Source organism: Saccopteryx bilineata, chromosome 2 (genome assembly GCF_036850765.1).
Source record: "Saccopteryx bilineata isolate mSacBil1 chromosome 2, mSacBil1_pri_phased_curated, whole genome shotgun sequence".
Lineage (NCBI taxonomy): Eukaryota > Metazoa > Chordata > Mammalia > Chiroptera > Emballonuridae > Saccopteryx > Saccopteryx bilineata.
This window is the reverse complement of record NC_089491.1, coordinates 327,283,585-327,303,378: the sequence shown is the minus strand read 5'-3', so window position 1 is coordinate 327,303,378 and position 19,794 is coordinate 327,283,585. Positions and strand designations below refer to the sequence as shown.

Genomic DNA, 19,794 nt, shown 5'->3' with positions numbered 1-19,794 from the left:
ATGGCATAGTGTAAGATTAAATTAGTTTAGATTACAAAACTGTTTAAGCAACAGTTGTAGGACTGTGAAAGAGCAGGCAGCACTAAAGTGCATTTCATCTTCTTTTCTGTTTGGGGGATATTTTGTACTCAGTGACAGAAATCTATCACTATTTCATTTCTTCAACTGGATTATGACTTTTAAAGCAAAATTCACTTTGGTAGAAGAAAAACTGCAGGCAAACATCTGGGTCGTTTCTATCGAACACTGTTGTAACCATTGCAAACAGGAGTTTTCTGTGCCGGATTTATTCAGTGCCGCCTCTCCCTGCTCTCCCCTACAGGGACCTGGCCCAGAGTCAGGCTGATTTCTATGCATTGTAAAGGAAAGAATGAACATTTTTGTCCTGTTAATTTTACCTTTGGGCCTTTTTTTTTTTTTTTTGGCCTAGATCTGTCTACTTTTTCTTTTTCTTTCTTTTTTTTTTTTAATTCCCCTAAACTTCTCTGTGTTGGATAGGTGCGTGTCTAAAGTTCTCAGATCTGAGCATGAATGAGACTCAGCCAGGGAGCTCCTTAACCTGAATGGAGTTTTCTCCTTCCTCCTAGGGATCCTGGACTGAGGAGTTGGCATTGTAAAAAGCCCACAGGTGATTGTGGTGTTCATGCTGTTAGTAACATTGCAGTTAGGGCTTCAGAAACTCAGATACAATGTTTCATTGAATCTAAGGTGTTTGTAAGGGACACCATTATTTTATATACATCTAAAAACTTATTTAAGACATGTTAAATGAGGGAAATAGCGTGCACTGTAGAATCAATAAAATAGAGTGAACCACCAGCCCCTCTTTGTTTTGATGAAGGTTTATTAGGAAGCACAGAAGTTTCCTAATGAATGAAATACAAAAATTATAATGTAGTATTCCTTCAGATCTTTTACTGTGTAAAATATTAGTTTATAATAAACTTTAATATAAAGTATTAGACGTACTTGTAATGATGTTTGTGATGATGACTTTCACAATGCAGCTTAGCTATATTGTAAACTATAATGCACTCCAGTTTGACCGATACTATTTTCATCTTACCCATTTTCAGGCATTTTCGAGTTGATGGTTCAGTACAGAAGCCCTATTTCTAGCTTCCTTGTACTTTAGTAATTCCCATTTGTAATTCCAGTCCCCTGAAATATTTATTCAGTGTGTCTTTGACATTGGGTGTGGCTTGATCATTTGATTTTTTTATCTTTATCACTCCCCCCAGGCTTCATTGAGGGCAGCTAGCTGTTTATAAGCCTATATACCACCCAACGACTGTTCTGTCTTGTGTAGTGTTAGGATATAGTGGTCATAATCAGAGTTAAGCACCAAATCTGTGCTAGAGTAAACCTGAACTCTGGCTCCCAAGTCGACAGGAGGTGCCACGCTGGCAGTTGGGTCCTGAAGGAGAGAATGCCCGTGACTGAGGACAAATCTGTCTGCACCGAGGAAGGTTCAGGGAGGCACAGCCCCACCTGCTCGTGGCGCTGCCTTCCTTGCCCTCATCTTGGAAGATGAAACATCTCTGTCAGGAAAATGTGGCTTAGCTATATTAGATTTGGGAGGGCAAGTAGAGCATATGACCATTTCATTTTTTCTTTTCAGATTTTATTTATTGGTTTTTGAGAATGGGGGGAGAAAGAAAATGGTCAGTGGAGCAGGAAACATCAACTCATAGCAGTTGCTTCTCGTAGCCTGGGATTTCACACCAGCACCTCAGCATTCCGGGTATGAGGCCAGGGGCCACCGCCATCATGGCCGTTCACATGCAGGTTCTCACTGAATTCGGACAGACCGTAGAGAAACAGCGGAGCTAAAAACTGGTGGGCCATTCCTTTATTCTGACTGGCAAGTAAAAACACCAAAACCCACTCAGACATTCTCCAGTTCTTTTCTGGTTTTTCCTAGAATCAAAGGCCCCCCACCAGTCTAAGTCACCTCTGTTTCCCCATCTGCCAACATGGCTTCTTACTCTCTACACAGACTGGCTTCTCTCTCCTTCCCCTCCATCTTGGCTTCTTTCTCTCCAGCACTCTTCCTCCCTGCTCTCACTCTGCAAAAACATGGCCTCCTTCTTCTTTTCCTTTTTTCTTTTTTTGTATTTTTCTGAAGTTGGAAACGGGGAGGCAGTCAGACAGACTCCTGCATGCGACCCACCGGGATCCACCCGGCATGCCCACCAGGGGGCGATGCTCTGCCCATCTGGGGCGTTGCTCTGTTGCAACCAGAGCCATTCTAGCGCCTGAGGCAGAGGCCACAGAGCCATCCCCAGCGCCCGGGCCAACTTTGCTCCATTGGAGCCTTGGCTGCGGGAGGGGAAGAGAGAGACAGAGAGGAAGGAGAGGGTGAGGAGTGGAGAAGCAGATGGGCGCTTCTCCTGTGTGCCCTGGCCAGGAATCGAACCCAGGACTCCTGCACACCAGGCCCGACACTCTAACACTGAGCCAACTGGCCAGGGCTTCCTTTATTCTTAAAACATTTTGGCGCAAAACCCCTCCTCTAGCACACATTAGCATAACAATGCCCCTTCCCAAGCAGGAAGGTAATCAGCAGCCTCAACCTGGGCAGCAACCATTTTTAACAATAAAAGTGAACAAACCCAAATAACACAAAATTTACAAACTTATTTGCCCAACACCAGGTCAGTGCTTTATCCAGTGTGCCACCACAGGCCAGGCACTGTTTCATTTTTAGTCACTGGAAGTATTGACACGGTTAAATGTTTGTTGATCAATGGAAATATTTCAGAAACTCGATATTGCAAATTTCTAAAGAGGTGAGAACTTTAGGTCTCTACCTAATTCACACTGATTTAAGGAGCTTACTATGGGACTTTTGACATTGAGATGAACCATGTTGAAGTAGTTTTGCTCCCAGAATGTAGTGTTTGGTCTGTCAGGTTTGGTTATGACCAGAATAAAATTGAGGGGTCTTGATTGAATTACAGCAGCTGGAGAGTGGAAGGAAGAGACAGAGAGATCAGTTAATAACTTCAAGACAAAAGCAACAGAGAACTGCTCCTTCCTGAATGTGTGCTGACATTTTCCTTTTCTTTTTTTTTTTTTTTTTTTTTCATTTTTCTGAAGCTGGAAACAGGGAGAGACAGCCAGACAGACTCCCGCATGCGCCCAACCGGGATCCACCCGGCACGCCCACCAGGGGGCGATGCTCTGCCCATCCTGGGCGTCGCCATGTTGCAACCAGAGCCACTCTAGCGCCTGAGGCATAGGCCACAGAGCCATCCCCAGCGCCCGGGCCATCTTTGCTCCAGTGGAGCCTTGGCTGCGGGAGGGGAAGAGAGAGACAGAGAGGAAAGCGCAGCGGAGGGGTGGAGAAGCAGATGGGCGCTTCTCCTGTGTGCCCTGGCCAGGAATCAAACCCAGGTCCTTCGCACGCTAGGCCGCGTGCTGACATTTTGAATTAACGTCCAGGTGGCTCTTTCCCCGATTATCTAGAGAGAGCAGCCCGGTAGCCCACCACTGGGGGCCACAGACCTCCAGGCGCCTCTGCTTCTGGCTTACACGTGATCTTCCTGAACTCGCCCACAACCAATCCTAAAGGGCAAACATGTCTTCCTTAGGGACTCTGCACCTCACCTGTCCCACCCCTTTTATCTGTAGCCACTGTAAATTCTTTCAAAGCAACTCATATATTCCTTCCCTAAACTATCAGCACAAAGAGCCCCATTCACTCCCCAGACTGTGGACAAGTCTTCTCCACCTGTGGCTGCTGGTGGCTCGGATGGCTGCCCAGGACCCGGTGAGGTTTCTGGCAAGCATTGGACTGAACCCTTTCCTTTAGAAAAGCTTGCAGGTGTGAAAGTCTTTGTGTGTCAGTTACCTCTCTCTTCACTATGACAGTGGGACCCGGTTGGCCTAAACAGGGCACTTAAATGACTTAGCAGGGCACCTTTGCTAGCTGGTTTTAACTGCAGGTTCAAGTTGATATTGTAATTATATTGGCTCATTTTTTTGTGTTTAAAAGGATAGAGCTGTCTAGCTGCTGGAGATCAGATAGAACTTTCTCCACTCACTGCCGGGAGAACCAAAAAAAAAAAAAAAAAAAAGGCTTACCTAAGGCCGTCCACACCCTTGTTTTCTCAGTACTGTGTACGGATTGGAAAGTTGGACAGTATAAAGGCTTAAGGGGGAAAAATGGATTCATTTGAAATATGATATTGGAGGAGAGCTCTATGGCTACCCTGGACCACCAGAAAGACAAAGCAAGTGGGACCTAGAGCCAGTGACGCCCGAAACACCTCTAGTGGTCAAAGTGACAAACTGCAGCTGTCCTGCTGCGGCTGCATCAGGAGAAGGCAGACATCTTCAGATGAGACAACGCTGGGGAAAACAGAGGGCAACAGGAGGAGAGGAAGACCAAATAGGAGATGGAGTGACTCCACAAAGGAAGCCAGAGGCATGAGTCCCCAGGAGCGGAGCAGCGCTGTTGGGGAAGGACACTGTGGACGTGTCTCATTCATAGTCACCAGGAGTCGGAGCTGACTCAGCGGCAGGTGACACAGAGCGGTGGATGCTGGACGGAGGACGGTGGACGGTGGAGGAAAGCTCATCCACCCAGTCCAGGCCCAGGAGGCCTCATATTAAGCATTGGTAACATTCTGGTTGTGGGGAGTTGGGACAGGGAATGGGGTTAAGACCACTTTCTGGCTTAATTGTAATTTTCCATTGTACATTTTAAATCTTGTTTCTTAGCCACATTCACATATTATTAATCCTATTTAAAAATACAATTTCAGTATGATGCTATTAAGAAAATAAGAAAAACCATGTGATAGTAGTTCAGATAAGCCATGTAATACTAGTTCAGATAACTTAAGAAGAATCCAGGCATAGATTATCCATATCTCTCTTCCCAACGTTTTCTTTATTTTTTTTAAGTGAGAGGAGGGGAGACAGTGAGACAGACTCCCGCATGTTCCCCGACTGGGATCCACCCAGCAACCCCTGTCTGGAACTCATGCTCTAATCCAGTGATTTTCAACCTTTTTTAAGCCGCGGCACATTTTTTACATTTACAAAATCCTGGGGCACACCACCTACCAAAATGACACAAAATGACACTCTAATTGTTAGAATTTATTTAAAGTTTAAATAAATTACATTTATTAAAAAAAAGTCAAATATAAAAGGATAACCCCCTCATATATACAGTCCCATGTAACATCACTCATATATACAGTCCCACGTAACATCTCCTCATATACAGTCCCACGTAACATCCCCTCATATACAGTCCCACGTAACCCCTCATATATATAGTCCCATGTATCCCCTCATATATACAGTCCCACTAATAGATATTGGAGCTTTCATCAAGGTTGTGGGTTCAAATCAATTTGGCAAATACTCTATATAGAGACTGGACAGAATCAATTTTAGAAAATGTTGGGTACTCTAACATCATAAGTCCTCAGAGCATCTCTACTGTCAGATTGAGAAGTTTGCTTTCTAGGTAAGGATTCTGATAAATACTAGAGTTCTCCCTGAGGTTGTGGGTTCAAATCCCATGGTCAGCTGGCTGCAGGGGCCTTGGTTCTGTCTGTTTTGATGGTGTATATAGAGATTTGAGCTCTTTAAGAAGATGAGCCTTCAGGAGGCCATATACAATATAGATAACATTGTGATGCATTGTGATGCATTGTATCACCCTCTCTGGGGGCCTCTTTTAAAAAGAAAAAGGTCAAATATCTATATACACCATCAGGATAGACATAACCAGCTGAAGCAGAGGCTTCATCTATTGGTGGCAACATTTACCTCCAGTCCTGACAAGGATTAGAAATTGGGACCATGGGGAGGAGTAGCAGCAGCTTCAACTACTCGCTGTGGCCACACAATGACAAGTGCGCGGCAGCCTGAGCGGGAACCTTCCTGGATGTGGATGAGAGGCAGCCTACTATTGGTTCATTGCTAGTGGTCGGGATGAATCCTAGAAGGTGATTGGTCAGTGAGCGTTCCCTGTGCCTCCACTCTTCCTGTCGCTGATAGCTGGAGGGATTGTGAGGGGAATGTTTATGTTCGGATGGAGGCGGCGGGCAGCGGGCCAGATAAATAGCCTCCGCGGGCCGTATCCCGCTCGCGGGCTGTAGTCTGGGGACTCATGTTTAATTTCCCCATGGCACACCTGACCATGTCTCACAGCACACTGGTTGAAAAACACTGCTCTAATCAATCTAGCCACTGGCTGCAGGAGGGAAAGAGGGGAGGCAGGGGGAGAGGGAGGGAAAAAGAAGCAGATGGTTGCTTCTCCTGTGTGTCCTGACTGGTGATCAAATATGGGTCATCCATTTGCAGGGCCAATGCTTTAGCCACTGAGCAACGGGCCAGGACCCCAAGGCTTTCAATAAAACATTACATTTTTATTCTGAAAGGTTGATGTATTGGTTCTGTTGAGCCCTAATCAAGAGGGTGTTGGTCTGCTGCTTTGCAGTCTTACCTTTTTGAAGGCCACCTGTGAAAGGAGTGGATATATTATGTTTACCTTAGTGATCTTTTTTAAATTAGGTATCCTTGGCATCATAGAATCCATAGAGATCTCTTTTTTTTCCTTTCCTAAATTGAAGGGAAAAAAACCTTTGTGTTTTGTCCCTTTTTTCTTCTAGTAACATGTAAGGTTAGTTTGGTTGTTTAAAAACCTGCACTATTTCTCTAGTTGTTAGGTAGACATTACAAATGTCCCTTTGAGGCGCACGCCTCCTCCCAGGAGTCTGCCTGCACCTTTCTCTTCCCCCACAGTGGCATTTCCTAAACTCGAAGGCAGTGGTCCCCAACCCCCGGGCTGTGGGCTGGTACCAGTCCATGGGCTATTTGGTACCGGTCTGCAGAGAAAGAATAAATAACTTACATTATTTCTGTTTTATTTATATTTAAGTCTGAACGATGTTTTATTTTTTAAAAATGACCAAATTTCCTGTTACATCCGTCTAAGACTCACTCTTGACACTTGTCTCGGTCACGTGATACATTTATCCATCCCACCCTAAAGGCCGGTCTGTGAAAATATTTTCTGATATTAAACCGGTCCGTGGCTCAAAAAAGGTTGGGGACCACTGCTCTAAGGGACCCCCTGAGACCTGGAACCAGAGAGCAGTGAGCAGTGGCAGTTGCAGCTGGTTCCAGGCTCCCCCCCGCCATCCTGTCTCCAAGGCCCCCTTTTCTCTGCCTCCAGTGAGCTGATGGCAGCCCCACCCAGACGCTTCAGCCCCATCCGGGCGCTCCTGTTGTTTCTCTTGTCCTAGGCCCACCCTTGTTTCACGGTCCCCAGCTTTAAAAAAACATACTCAAAATTTTTAAAAATAAATATTTCCATTTAATTATCAGGTCATACTGACTTTTCAAAGGAGTATGACATATGTGTTAAAATGGTAGATTTTTGAAGAAAATTTTCTAGGATTTAGTATCAGTCTTCTAGTAGTCAAATTCTCAAGTTAGTTATTGGATTTTTTTTTGTTAATCATTTAGTAAATCAGCAAATTATTAAATTCACAATATTTATAAGAAAAGGTAGTCAGATATACTGAGTTAAATGTTCAGATTCATTCAAATGACTACCACCTTCTCACCTCTCCTCATTCTGTAATTCCTAAATTTATTCAGCCTGGCCGGCTGTTTGTATGGTAACACCTGGGTAAGGCAGGGTACTTGATAGCAGTCTGCATCTACTGTGGCGATGACTTTTTTATTTTTATTTTTTTACTTTTTTATTTTTAATTTAAGAAAAAGCATTTTTAAAGATAAATATACTGCTCAAAAAATTAGGGGATATTTTAAAATGAATATGAAGCAATAAAAAGAAGCATTTGATTTTTTTTTATTAAACAAGAACATCAGGAAAGCAAATGACAAGCCAAAGACAGTTGATCAATTATGCAAATAAGATATAAAACCAACTTTTATTTTGTTAGTGAAAATGTACTATAGAAAAGGCTGAAAGTACTAGAGTATCTGCATGTTCCCTGATCCTACAACTTCCTCCTTTTTTTAAGCCCATTACAAAAGTCATCACTATAAATACCTTCATAAAGAAAAGCACAGTGTCTGTTTCTCCTCTCCAATGTAATTGCACAGTTAATGCTATGAGATATAATAAGATTAAGTTTTATCCTTTATATGTATCTACTGTGATCACTTTGGGAAACATCCCAGAACCTATAGATATATTCCTGTCTTTGCTTAGACAGACAGCTTCATTTTAGGGAAGGATTTTTTTTCTTCCTTCTGAAGAGGATTTGTTATATTGTTTGTTTCTCATGGAGTATGCTTCCACAGAGAGCAGTTGATAATGAACATGTAGTTGATAATGAACGTGTACAGCGAACACTCACAGAACACTGAATTTCGGACCGTTTTTCTGCCCCACTTCTGTAGCGATACTTTTTAGAGGCCCAGTGGAAGCCTCGCAGGAGTTTGCATCCTGTAGATAGCCCAACAAGAAGTGTTGAAATATTAGGGTATGGTCAGCAAAGTTGATTCCTCTATTTAAGAAATACAGTATTTCAAATTTAAACTTTATTTTTTTGTTCCTCCATCTCTGATTGGCAAATTATAACCCATGGGCTCAGACCCACAAGCCAAGATTGGTTTTTACATTTTTAAGTGATTGAAAAACAAAGGAATAATATTTTGTAATGTGAAAATTTTAAAGTTAAAATTTTAGTATCTGTAAACAAAGTTTAATTATAACAGAGCTGGGTCCTGGTTTATCTGTATCTATGACTGCTTTCCAGTGACAGCGCAGGGCACAGTGTTTGCAATGGAGACTATGGTTGGTCCACAAAGCATAAAATATTTACCACCTGGTTCCTTTACAGAAAATGTTTGCAAATAATTGCTCTATTTTATTCACACAAATAAAAGTATTCTTTGCAAATAATTTTATTTGTTTCTATGTAAAATCAGAATAACTTATTCTAATGACTTAGTTGTATTATCCTTTGACTTCCGTATTGTCACCTTTTCTGGGACTGAAAGTGTAACCGTTTACATTCTGATTTTGGGGACTCTGTGTTAGTCTGGGTTCTCTGGAGAAACAGAAGCAATAGGTAATGGATGAATGGATAGATGGATGGACAGACGGATTAACAGATAACATAAGGAATTGGCTCATGCAGTTGTAGAGATGGAGAAATCAGCAGGAGAGCTAGTGGTAAAGTTCCGACACAAATCCAAAGGCCTGAGAACCAGAACTGATGGTGTAAGTTTCAGTCCAAGTCTGAAGGCTGGTGAGGACCGATGTCCCAGCTCAGAGTCAGGAGACAGAACATGTTCTCTCTCACTCAGAATTTTTAGTCCTGTTCCTGCCCCCCAGATTGGAGGAGTGAGGCCCACTGACACAGGGACACACTGCCGGAGTCACGTCTCACCTAGAAACACCGTCACAGAACACCCAGAATAACATTTAACCAAATACCTGGACACCCTATGGCCCAGTCGGATTGACCATTGCTGGGACTAAATGTACTTAAATTTATCAGCTTGTACTTTGACCTTATTTTCTTCATTCTCTTGAAAAGCTCCAGTTCCACATGAATGTTAGAATTATGTGGATGTCATTCATTTGACATTTAAAATTGCATTTGGCCAGCACTGAGATCAAGTTGGATCAAATTCATAGTTTCTTTATATAATCTGTAGTACTTTTTTTCCAGTTTAATGGTTGTTTCTGCTGATATTATTGTGATTCCCCATGTATAAGACGCTCCTGTATATTAGACACACTTTAATTTGGGGGCCCAAAATTTGAAGGAAAAAAAAAAAAGTAGTACAGAACGTTATTGAACTCAAGTTTCATTTATTTATTTATTTTTTTAATTTTTAATTTTTGTTGTATTTATTCATTTTTTTTTAGAGAGGAGAGAGAGAGAGAGAGAGAGGGAGAGAGAGGAGAGAGAGACAGAGAGAGAGAAGGGGGAGGAGCTGGAAGCATCAACTCCCATATATGCCTTGACCAGGCAAGCCCAGGGTTTCGAACCGGAGACCTCAGCATTTCCAGGTCGACGCTTTATCCACTGCACCACCACAGGTCAGGCCAAACTCAAGTTTTATTTATCATAAAATTTATACAATGTCTCATCACTGTCAAAAAGTGGGAAATGCAAGTAAAAACTCTACAACCACTGTATAAGACCCACCCAGTTTTTAGACCCCAAATTTGGGGGGGGGGTGCGTTTATACATGGGGAAATACAGTAAATACATCAACGGATATGTTTGTGGGCTTCCCTTTCTCCTGTCTTCCAGGACAATCCTAATACACATGCTTAGTCATTTTGTCACATCTCTGGAGTGGCTGGGTGGCATCAGAGATGAGTGATTCCCAGAGCAGTTTGCAAAAGCCGGATTGATTGGCATGGAAATTTGTCAACAAGCTCCTTATTCAGTATGTCAGCGAGCTGCCGAGGTGAAGGGGGGAGGATTTATTTGTAGCCACAACATCTTACCCTTCATATAACCTTAGACAAATCCCTTGACTTCATCGATAATGCCATCCTAATACCCTCTACAGTAAAGGGCTGTTGAGAAGATTACATAAAATAAGAATGTTTGTGAATTGATCAGCTAATGCATTATTACCTGCTTTATTGCTAACTGCCAAGGCCTTCCTCTCCTGGGAAATGATTATTTTTATTGCTTATTTTTTTATGTAGAAGGTGTTTTATTTATTTTTTTAATTCACATGGTGTAGCGGGAGCCCCTTTCTCAAGAAAAGAATGAAAGTATCACTTACCTGTGTACTGATTTGTTTTTCCTGAAGTAGGTTGATTCTAAGATGGTACCTGCTTGTTCAGGACTGATTTGTACAAAACTTCTCTAAATGAGACTAAAGTAGATAATTGGGCTAAAGGAAGTGTTTATAAGATGTTCAAAGCCATCCAGTATGTCACTCTGAGACCCTAATTTGGGTTCTCTTCTTTAGGCGAGAGCTAGGTCACGTTCTTTTTTTCTTTTTATTTAATTTGTATTGATTTGCGAGAGAAAGAAACATCAATTTGTTTTTCCACTTATTTATGCATTCATTGGTTGATGCTTGTATGATCCCTGCCCGGGGACCACACCTGCAACCTTGGCATATTGGGACGATGCTCTAACCAACTGAGCTACCCCACCGGGGCCCACATTCTTTATTAGTGATTATCCAGAACAGTGTCGTACTGCCCAAGGACGCCCAAGGATGGTGACCCTCCTTGCAGTGGACTCTCAGGTGACAGTACACTTCATGCATTAGCAACCTGATTGGGTTCAGTCATTTATCTAAAACACAGAAAATTGTTGTTTTGGCCTATCAGCATTTCACAAATGTACCATCGGAATTGTTTATTGTTTTTTTTTTAATCGGTCCTAAAAATATTCTCCTCTATCACCGAATATTCTAGTTTTGGTAAGTGGACCTAATTTCTATGTCTCTACCTTTGTTGCAGCACCTTATTTGTTCATTGATTGCTTTCTCATATGTGCCTTGACTGGGGGGCTACAGCAGACCCAGTGATCCTTTGCTCAAGCCAGCGACCTTGGACTCAAGCTGGCGACCTTGGGGTTTTGGACCTGGGTCCTCTGCGTCCCAGTCCGATGCTCTATCCACTGCGCCACCACCTGGTTAGGTGTCTCTACCTTTTAATGACTATATTATAAAAGTTATAAATCCTTTCACCTGTAGCTTCTGGATTAAAGAGATTTGAATTTCTAATGAGGCCTCTTTACCCCTTTACTGTTTCTTGTGTTTGTTTTCTCTGGACCTCTTAAATCACTACCTGATCGTTAAAGGTTCAGCCTCAGGTTTATACAAGATCCCATTAAGATTTTGCTCTTTCCCCCAATAAGATGATTATGTGTAATGATTTTCCTTGTTTTGAAATGTCCTCTTTAGAAGACAAGTTTAGAACTCAGTAGCACACCATTAACAGGTGCTCCTGGATTTGCTCTCTGATACATTCAGTAGTCTTTCCTCACGCTGATTTACACTCTCATGAAACTAACATGCTTCTTAAGCATATTAATTAAAAATGGATTAGGATGGAAATTTGATGAGTCTTAATTAATTGAGAGATTTTACTAGATGTTGTTCTCTGAGAAATGGAACGGAAACCACGAAGTCAGCAGGACAGCTGTCGTTGCTTGTATTGCAGTGTTAACTGTGAGCAGTTGAGAAGCAGGCTTGGTAGGCAGTGCAAAGAGGTGGCAGGTGCGTGAGGCAGTGGTGTTAATGGTACAGGTGTGGCCCCCTCAGCAGGTGATGGAAACTGAACTAGGACAGCCCAACTGAAGTGTCTCCCCAGCTGCTTATCACACTTTCAAAGACATTTTCCTAGGCCACACTCGGAAAAGAGGGAAGTGATTGTGAAATGTTAGCTGGGAAGAAAGGTGTGTGGGTGTTGTGAACATAGTGTCCATTTCTGCTAGAACTATTAAGAGGATTTATAACTGCTGAGGTTTGAATTTAAAAAGCTGAGGATTTTTTTTTTGCTTTTATGTAACGGTTTGTGGATACTTCAGAATCTCTTCTTTCCATTTGGTTATTTTCCAAACCTGTGACTAAGTAGTTAGTTTGAATAGATATGGAACATTAACTTTCTCTCTATTGTGTGGAAGGTGTTCAGATAACTAACAAAGGAAAATAAGTCAACAATGCTCAGTTCAGTGCTAGTTCAAGTGTTGGTACTTTCTTCGAGGTAAGTTGGGCAGAAGAGTATTCACATAAGGGTGTTGACCCTTCGGCCTGCCTGTTTTAGCCATTACCTGGGATAAGTGGGTTCCTTTGAATTTGTATGCTTATTACTATTATTATTTTAGCCACATTAAGAATTACATGCTATTGGTGAAATGCAGAGTTTGAAAGGCCTGCCTAATTATTCAATGTTGTGCTTTCTGATTTTTCCTGGGGTTTCCTAGGTCTCAGGGAGGCATGAATTAGATCAGAGGCCAGCGAACTCTGGCCCATGGGCCTAATGCAGCCATTGCCTGATTTTATAAATGGGGTTGCACTTGAACATAACCACACCCACTGTTTACTTAGGCTCTCTTCCGTGGCTCTGCTGGTGCAAACGGGGCAGAGTTGAGAAGCTGCAGCAGAGCTTGTATGACCCTCCCAGCCTACATTATTTACCGTTTGCCCTTTATCAAAAAAGGTTGCCGACCCCTGAATTAGATGCTTGTTTTGCCTCTCCACACTAAGGGGCCGCCTTGCTAAATGTGGTAGCCATATGTCCTGCACCCCTGGCGCTACCCACATGTGTGCATGGGACAAGACATCACCGAGGGCCAGACCAAGGGACCTCTCCTAAACCTAGGCCCCCTTGGTATTTCAAAATGACCACAGGAGTGGAATTCCAAGGTAACACCCACAGAGAAGTAAAAGCCCATTGGCATGAACACGTAAAGATGTGCTTATGTATTTGAGGGTCTAAAGCAGGGGTCCCCAAACTACGACCCGCGAGCCGCATGCGGCCCCCCCCCCCCAGGCCATTTATCTGGCCCCCACCGCACTTCTGGAAGGGCACCTCTTTCATTGGTGGTCAGTGAGAGGAGCATAGTTCCCATTGAAATACTGGTCAGTTTGTTGATTTAAATTTACTTGTTCTTTATTTTAAATATTGTATTTGTTCCCATTTTGTTTTTTTACTTTAAAATAAGATATGTGCAGTGTACGTAGGGATTTGTTCATAGTTTTTTTTATAGTCCGGCCCTCCAACGGTCTGAGGGACAGTGAACTGGCCCCCTGTGTAAAAAGTTTGGGGACCCCTGGTCTAAAGGATGGGACTGTCCATGTGACCACATTATAGCAGATCTCAAGTTTCAAATTCCCCAGAGTCCAGTCCAGTCACAGCATATTTGTTGAGGATTTATCTTTGTGTTTTTAACCCCCCTTCCACCCAGTGGGGGGTGTCACACATATAGACAAACACATGTACACATAGAGAAGGGCATTGGTCCTTTGGATGCTCCCCTCCCCCATCAGTCCTTACAGGTAAATAAGGAAACCAGATGTCTCACCTCCGCTCAGGGTCTTCAGAGGTGGGAATTATTTTTAGCTGACCCAAAAATCTATGTATTATTATTAAATCAGACTTCATCAACAAAACATCAGTATGAAAATACAGTCTAAAATAAAGATGCATTTTTGATTATTGTGATACATTAATCAGAATTTTTTTAAAAATTCCTTTCCTGTGCAGTAATTGAGTAGCCTGCAGTAGCTATCTAGCTAAACTTGGGCATGGCTTCCCTGCTAGTCTCATTTACTTGCATTTCCATTTGCTTTTTCTATCTTGAGTTATTTCTTAGGAGGGAAATCCACATACACAAATTGTTTTCCAGTATTTATTTCTTATTAGGATAACACCAAAGGGTAATCATTTCTTCATTGATGGATAACATACACTGTCAATAATAAGTGCTGGGGTAATTAAAATTGTAATTCTGTACTTTGGAATATATTCTCTTACAAACTTAACTTGAAAACATGAAGAAGAGGAGAACCCTCGTGTTAAGATAAGAAGTCTTTGCTTAACATAGTAACACCTGAATTATGTCACATGCGGAATGAAGTGGCATTGTATAGTGTAGTGAGCCCTGGAGCGGGAGCAAGCACACCTAAATCCTAGTCCCATTCTACCATTAATTTGTTCCCTGACTGAATAAGCAGTTTCATCTTTGACCCTCTACTGCAAACTGGGGGTTTGGAGTAAATAGCCAGGGTTTCTACTGGTGCATAATCACTGGGAGTACTCATCTGTTCCTTAGGCAGCGTATTGAGGAAATTGAAAAACACTACTTGATGTTCTTAGGACTAAGGTAGTTATCCTTAAATGTTATAAAAAGACAGATCTGTAAATAACTGGAGAAATTATCTTCTCTTCACAAACATGATGGCTGGTTTTCTCTCCTGTGTTCATTCATTTGGGAGCGGGGTGGGGGGTTATGTATGGGCAGTGGAAGACATGACTGTCCATGCAGTAGCTTTGTGGCCCCGTGGACGGGACAGACCCAGTGATAAGAGATTTTTCATTAGATGTCAATATTGGTAGACTGCTTAGAAATGTCATGACACTTAGTTTAATAAAGACACACCAAACCCAGTCTAAGGAGGACTGTCCCTTCTAGACCTAATGCTGTTTGTCTTTTCTTTTGATTTTAGGAGCTTATTTAATGACAAGTGCCAAAGACCGAAAAACCAAGCATGAGGGTGGCAGGTAAAGTACACATGTCAACTCAGTAGAAATAATTTTGCTTTTTATGTAACCTGTTTGCTTAGCAGTGACTAAAGGAAAGGGTAAATAATCGTTTTCTACATCGATGCAAAGCTGAACTTGATCAAGCCGGGTCATTATTTAGCCTCTATGCTTTCTTGTAGTTGGCATATCACGAATTGGACAGTGTTAATTAAGTGTTTGGGAGCACTGTCATTGAAATTATTTATGCAGAATATGTTAAGTTATGGTTTTAATGGTCATGTTCCTATATGTTAAGTTTATTTGACTAATAGTACATATATAATGTCCATATACAGATCAATCAGACAACCTTAAGGGGCTGATTTCTGTTTTTGTTAAATTCTAGCTTGTTGAAGAAAATGAGCTGTCAAGCTTAAAAGCTTAAGTTTTTCCAATATGTAAAGATAAATTCAAACTAGTGTATGTAAAGGATTCAATAAAATGTGTGTTTGCTTAAGTGACTGTGCTATTTGCTAGTCCAAGTTCAAGCTGCCTAAATGAGATTATGCGTGGGGCCATCTGTTCCTCAGGCAGCCTAGTGAGGAAGTCGGAAAGCACCACTTGATGTTCATAGTATGAAGGCAGTTCTCCTTAAACGTTAAAAACAAGACAGGAGCATAAATCGCTGGAGGGGCTGATGACTTACCTCGTCCTACCTATAGTGAAAAGAAGTGTGATCCTTCCACACCTGCCCAGCCAAGACCCTAGAGGAAGTGCACATTTCACAAATTTCTACCAAGTGTATATCCAACGTAGGAGATAACTTGTAATTTCTCAAAATCAAGATAGGCTTTCTTTTAATTATCATCTTCTTGCCTGCAAACAAAATATTTTCCTACGGGAACATCTCTTAGAAGAACCTGAAGTCAAAGTGGGTGGGCAAAATATCTCCTAGTTTCAGCCGTAATTATATAGAATCAAGTACAGGTGATTCAACATCATGATTATTTAATTTTTTTTTTTTTTTTTATTCATTTTTAGAGAGGAGAGAGAGGGGGGGAGAGAGAGAGAGAGAGAGAGAGAGAGAGAGAGAGAGAGAGAGAGGAGAGAGAGACAGGGGGAAGGAGCTGGAAGCATCAACTCCCATATGTGCCTTGACCAGGCAAGCCCAGGGTTTCGAACCGGCGACCTCATCATTTCCAGTTTGACGCTTTATCCACTGCGCCACCACAGGTCAGGCCCAACATCATGATTATTAAAAACAGATAAATGAGGGGTGTTCACTAGTGCTTGTGTAGAAATTCAAAAATCTGTATCTCTTGGTCACGAACTTTACAAAACAATTTTTTTTGCATCACTGTTTAATTACTAAAGAAAAATATTTCCAGAAATCAAGAGCTTATTTGTGGTTTAAAAAATAACATGTCATAATGTCTATTTTTTTAAACAAAAATATGATCTATGAGTACAGCAGGACTGCAGTTACGTATTTCCAGATGAATTTAAAGGTACATTATTTAATTAAGTATGGGTATTTGAAATAATGAATTTTCCTTTCTCACATAATTCTACATTCATTCTAGTTGAAATGAATTTTGTAGTCTATTTCTCTGATTCTGACAATACTAAGTTTATTTGATGCTTGATTATTCACTGAGTGCTTGTTTTATGTTTGGCACTGTTCCTCATATAGGTCTTCGGGGGATTGCTTTCAGTGAGTCAGTAAGCAAGATTAGCTATTAGTTTATTGCTTTTAAACTAATTAACCCTTTCTCACTTTAAAAAACATCCTGGTTGCTTTGAAATGCACTAATAGTCATTATTGATACAGTGAGGTATTGGTGTCTAAAGTTTATTATACTTTTTGGTTTGTGAAAAGTAGGGAGACAGTCTGATTAGTGCAGTTCATGGCTAGAAGGGAGAGGGAATGTCCCAGGAAGTCATGGATGAGAACCATGCTATGGCACAGGTGGGCCGCTCTGAGTTCAGAATTGGATGGGGACCAGCTCTGGAAGAGCCGCTCTGTACCAGACACTCCAGAACTCTACCATTGTGGAGGTCTGCTAGCCTCCACCTGCCTGTTGGTCTCAGCAACCATTTGCTTGTTCTGTTACCAGTGGTTTCTTCACCACCAACTTTTCTCTCCCTTCGAGCTCTTGTGTCCTCCTAGTCCCTCTGGTGGCCCAGTACGAGTGAGTATGCCTTGGTTTAAGACTCAGTTCTACCACTGTTGAGTTATGTGAACTTAGGCAAGTGGGCCAAATTCTTAGCCTGTTTCTATTTGGAAAATGAAAAGACTATCTTGAAAAGCTGTGCAAATGAAATTATGCTCATAAAACATTTAGCTCTGTAGTAGGCACCTATGTCTATGTGTGTGTGTATATGTGTAAATATAAGTATGTATGTATGGTGAAAATAGCTTTTTTAGTGTAGGCTCAGGTTTAGCTTGGTAATGAATTTAAAATTTCCATATATTATAAACTTGATATTTTAATATTTCAATCTTTGAACAACCAAGGTTTCATCTATCTGCTTTTAAGGGATAGGGAAAGGGCCTGACCAGGTGGTGACACAATGGATAGAGCGTCGGACTGGGACACAGAGGACCCAAGTTCAAAACCCTGAGGTTGCTGGCTTGAGCACAGGCTCATTTGGCTTGTGTGCAGGGTCACTGACTTGAGCCCAAAGGTCACTGGCTTGAAGTCCAAGGTTGCTTGCTTGAGCCCAAGGTCGCTGGCTTGAGTAAAGGGTCACTTGCTCTGCTGCAGCCCCCTGGTCAAGGCACATGTGAGAAAGCAATCAATGAACAACTAAGGAGACAAAGAAGCTGCAATGAAGAATTGATGCTTCTCATCTCTCTACCTTTTTTGTCTATCTGTCTCTATTTGTCCTTCTCTCTGTCTCTCTCTCTGTCTCTGTGACATACACACACACACAAAATAGGGAAAGGTAATCTCTTGTTGCACCTGCCTATACTTGCTAGGAAATGAGATGGTAACCTATAATGTGATATATAATCTTCATGCCAAAAAGTCTTAAATGATCCAGAAGGAATATGCCACCTGTTAGCATTAGTCTACTTAGCAAATGCTTGTTGAGAGTTATTGCTATGTGCCAGACACTCTGCTGGGTCCCATGGGGGCAAGATCTTAAAGGCATGTGGAATTTTATTGCCTCATGCACTTAAAGTATAGACAACTTGGAGTAGCTCTTGAAAACAGTTTTTTGGGGGAGAACATAGGAAATGGAGGGTGGTCGAGACTGGTTACTTCAGTTGTTAGGCTTTCTCCTTGCCATTGGGTGTTTCTCAATAGGAGAGAGTAACTCTGAGAAACTGATGCTCCTTAGTGTCATTAGCCTTTCTGAGCGCTATTGATTGATTGCTTGCTTGCTTGATTTTTTTTTTCTTTTTTTTTTCTTTAACTTTTTCATTGATTTGAGAGAGGAAGGGAGAGAGAGGAAGGGAGGGGGGAGGCAGAGAGAGAGAAAAGCATCAACTCACTGGCCCTTGGTTGTTCCACTTAGTTGTGCACTCATTGATTGCTTCATGTACATGCCCTGGCCAGGAATAGAACCTGCGACCTCCCTGTCCCAGGATGACTCTATCCACTGGGCCGCCTGGCCAGGGCCCCCTTCTCCTAATCGAAGTAGTCCTGATGTCTTTAGGTTTATGAAAATAGGAGGAGCATAGTGCTTTTTTACTCTTCCTTGCCTAATAAGTTGACATTCAGTAGATTCTCAAGAGAATATAGTAATTTGGTGGTAGAGTACTGGACAAAGGCACAGAGCTGTGTCAGGATCCCTGAGTTCTGGTCCTTGTGCTGGTCCACTGAATTATCTCTAATTTTGGGCAGTTGCCTCACCTCTGGACATTTGTTTCCTTAAGGAGAATGAGATAACTAATGACCCTGACACAGTGGTCCCTCGTCTATGTGGGGAGTTATATTCCAGAACCCCCTGTGATAAGTGAAAACCCGCAAAGTAGCAACCTTATATTTATTTTATTATTTATATATATTTTAAGGCTTTATAAACCCTCCCCACAGTCTTATAAACCTTTCCCACACTTATTTTGCTTATTTTACCACAAAAGTAATTAAAATAATAAAGAAAGAAAAATACCTATATACCGCAAAATCCCATGATATAGTGAAAAATCCGTGATACAAAATTGGATATGTACAATTAAAAAATCCACAATACAGTGAGACTGCGAAAAGTGAACCGCGATCAGGCGAGGGATGACTTGTACCTCTTTTACATCAGAATAAATTAGACTTTTGGAAAGGGAGGGTAATGGAGAGTGGACAAACACTCATATTGTACCTGAATAATGCGATGGCTCTGAGATCCTAAGGGGGAGAGGACATATTTCTTCCCTGTCACTTTCCATTTCTTTTCTGGTCACTTTCCATATTCTCTCCCCTCTTGCACGTTTTCTTTTTCTTTCCTAGATTTACTTAGCTTTGGAGAAAAAAAGGACAAATGATGATTCATCTTAAGCAGTTAATTAGTTAATAGTAGTGCTACCTAATTGTAAGGCACTCAGAAATGGTTAAAGATACAAAGGTATGAAGAACTGAACTAAGAGTCTGTCTTCATAGAGCTGACCA

The 19,794-nt window shown here is 41.7% G+C and overlaps 1 protein-coding gene across 3 annotated transcripts in view; it reads left to right on the top strand.

The window, feature by feature from the left end:
- The window catches only part of FAM3C (FAM3 metabolism regulating signaling molecule C), a 59,558-nt gene that overhangs the window by 5,989 nt on the left and 33,775 nt on the right, over window positions 1-19,794 (top strand). For 2 of the 3 annotated variants that reach the window (XM_066262184.1, XM_066262183.1), the window contains one exon: window positions 15,166-15,220. In XM_066262184.1, the coding sequence (XP_066118281.1) occupies window positions 15,208-15,220 (13 nt within the window). In that variant the 5' untranslated portion in view covers window positions 15,166-15,207. Of the gene's footprint in view, window positions 1-9,887; window positions 10,058-15,165; window positions 15,221-19,794 lie in introns of all 3 variants that reach the window. The other variant, XM_066262185.1, reaches the window with a different exon arrangement.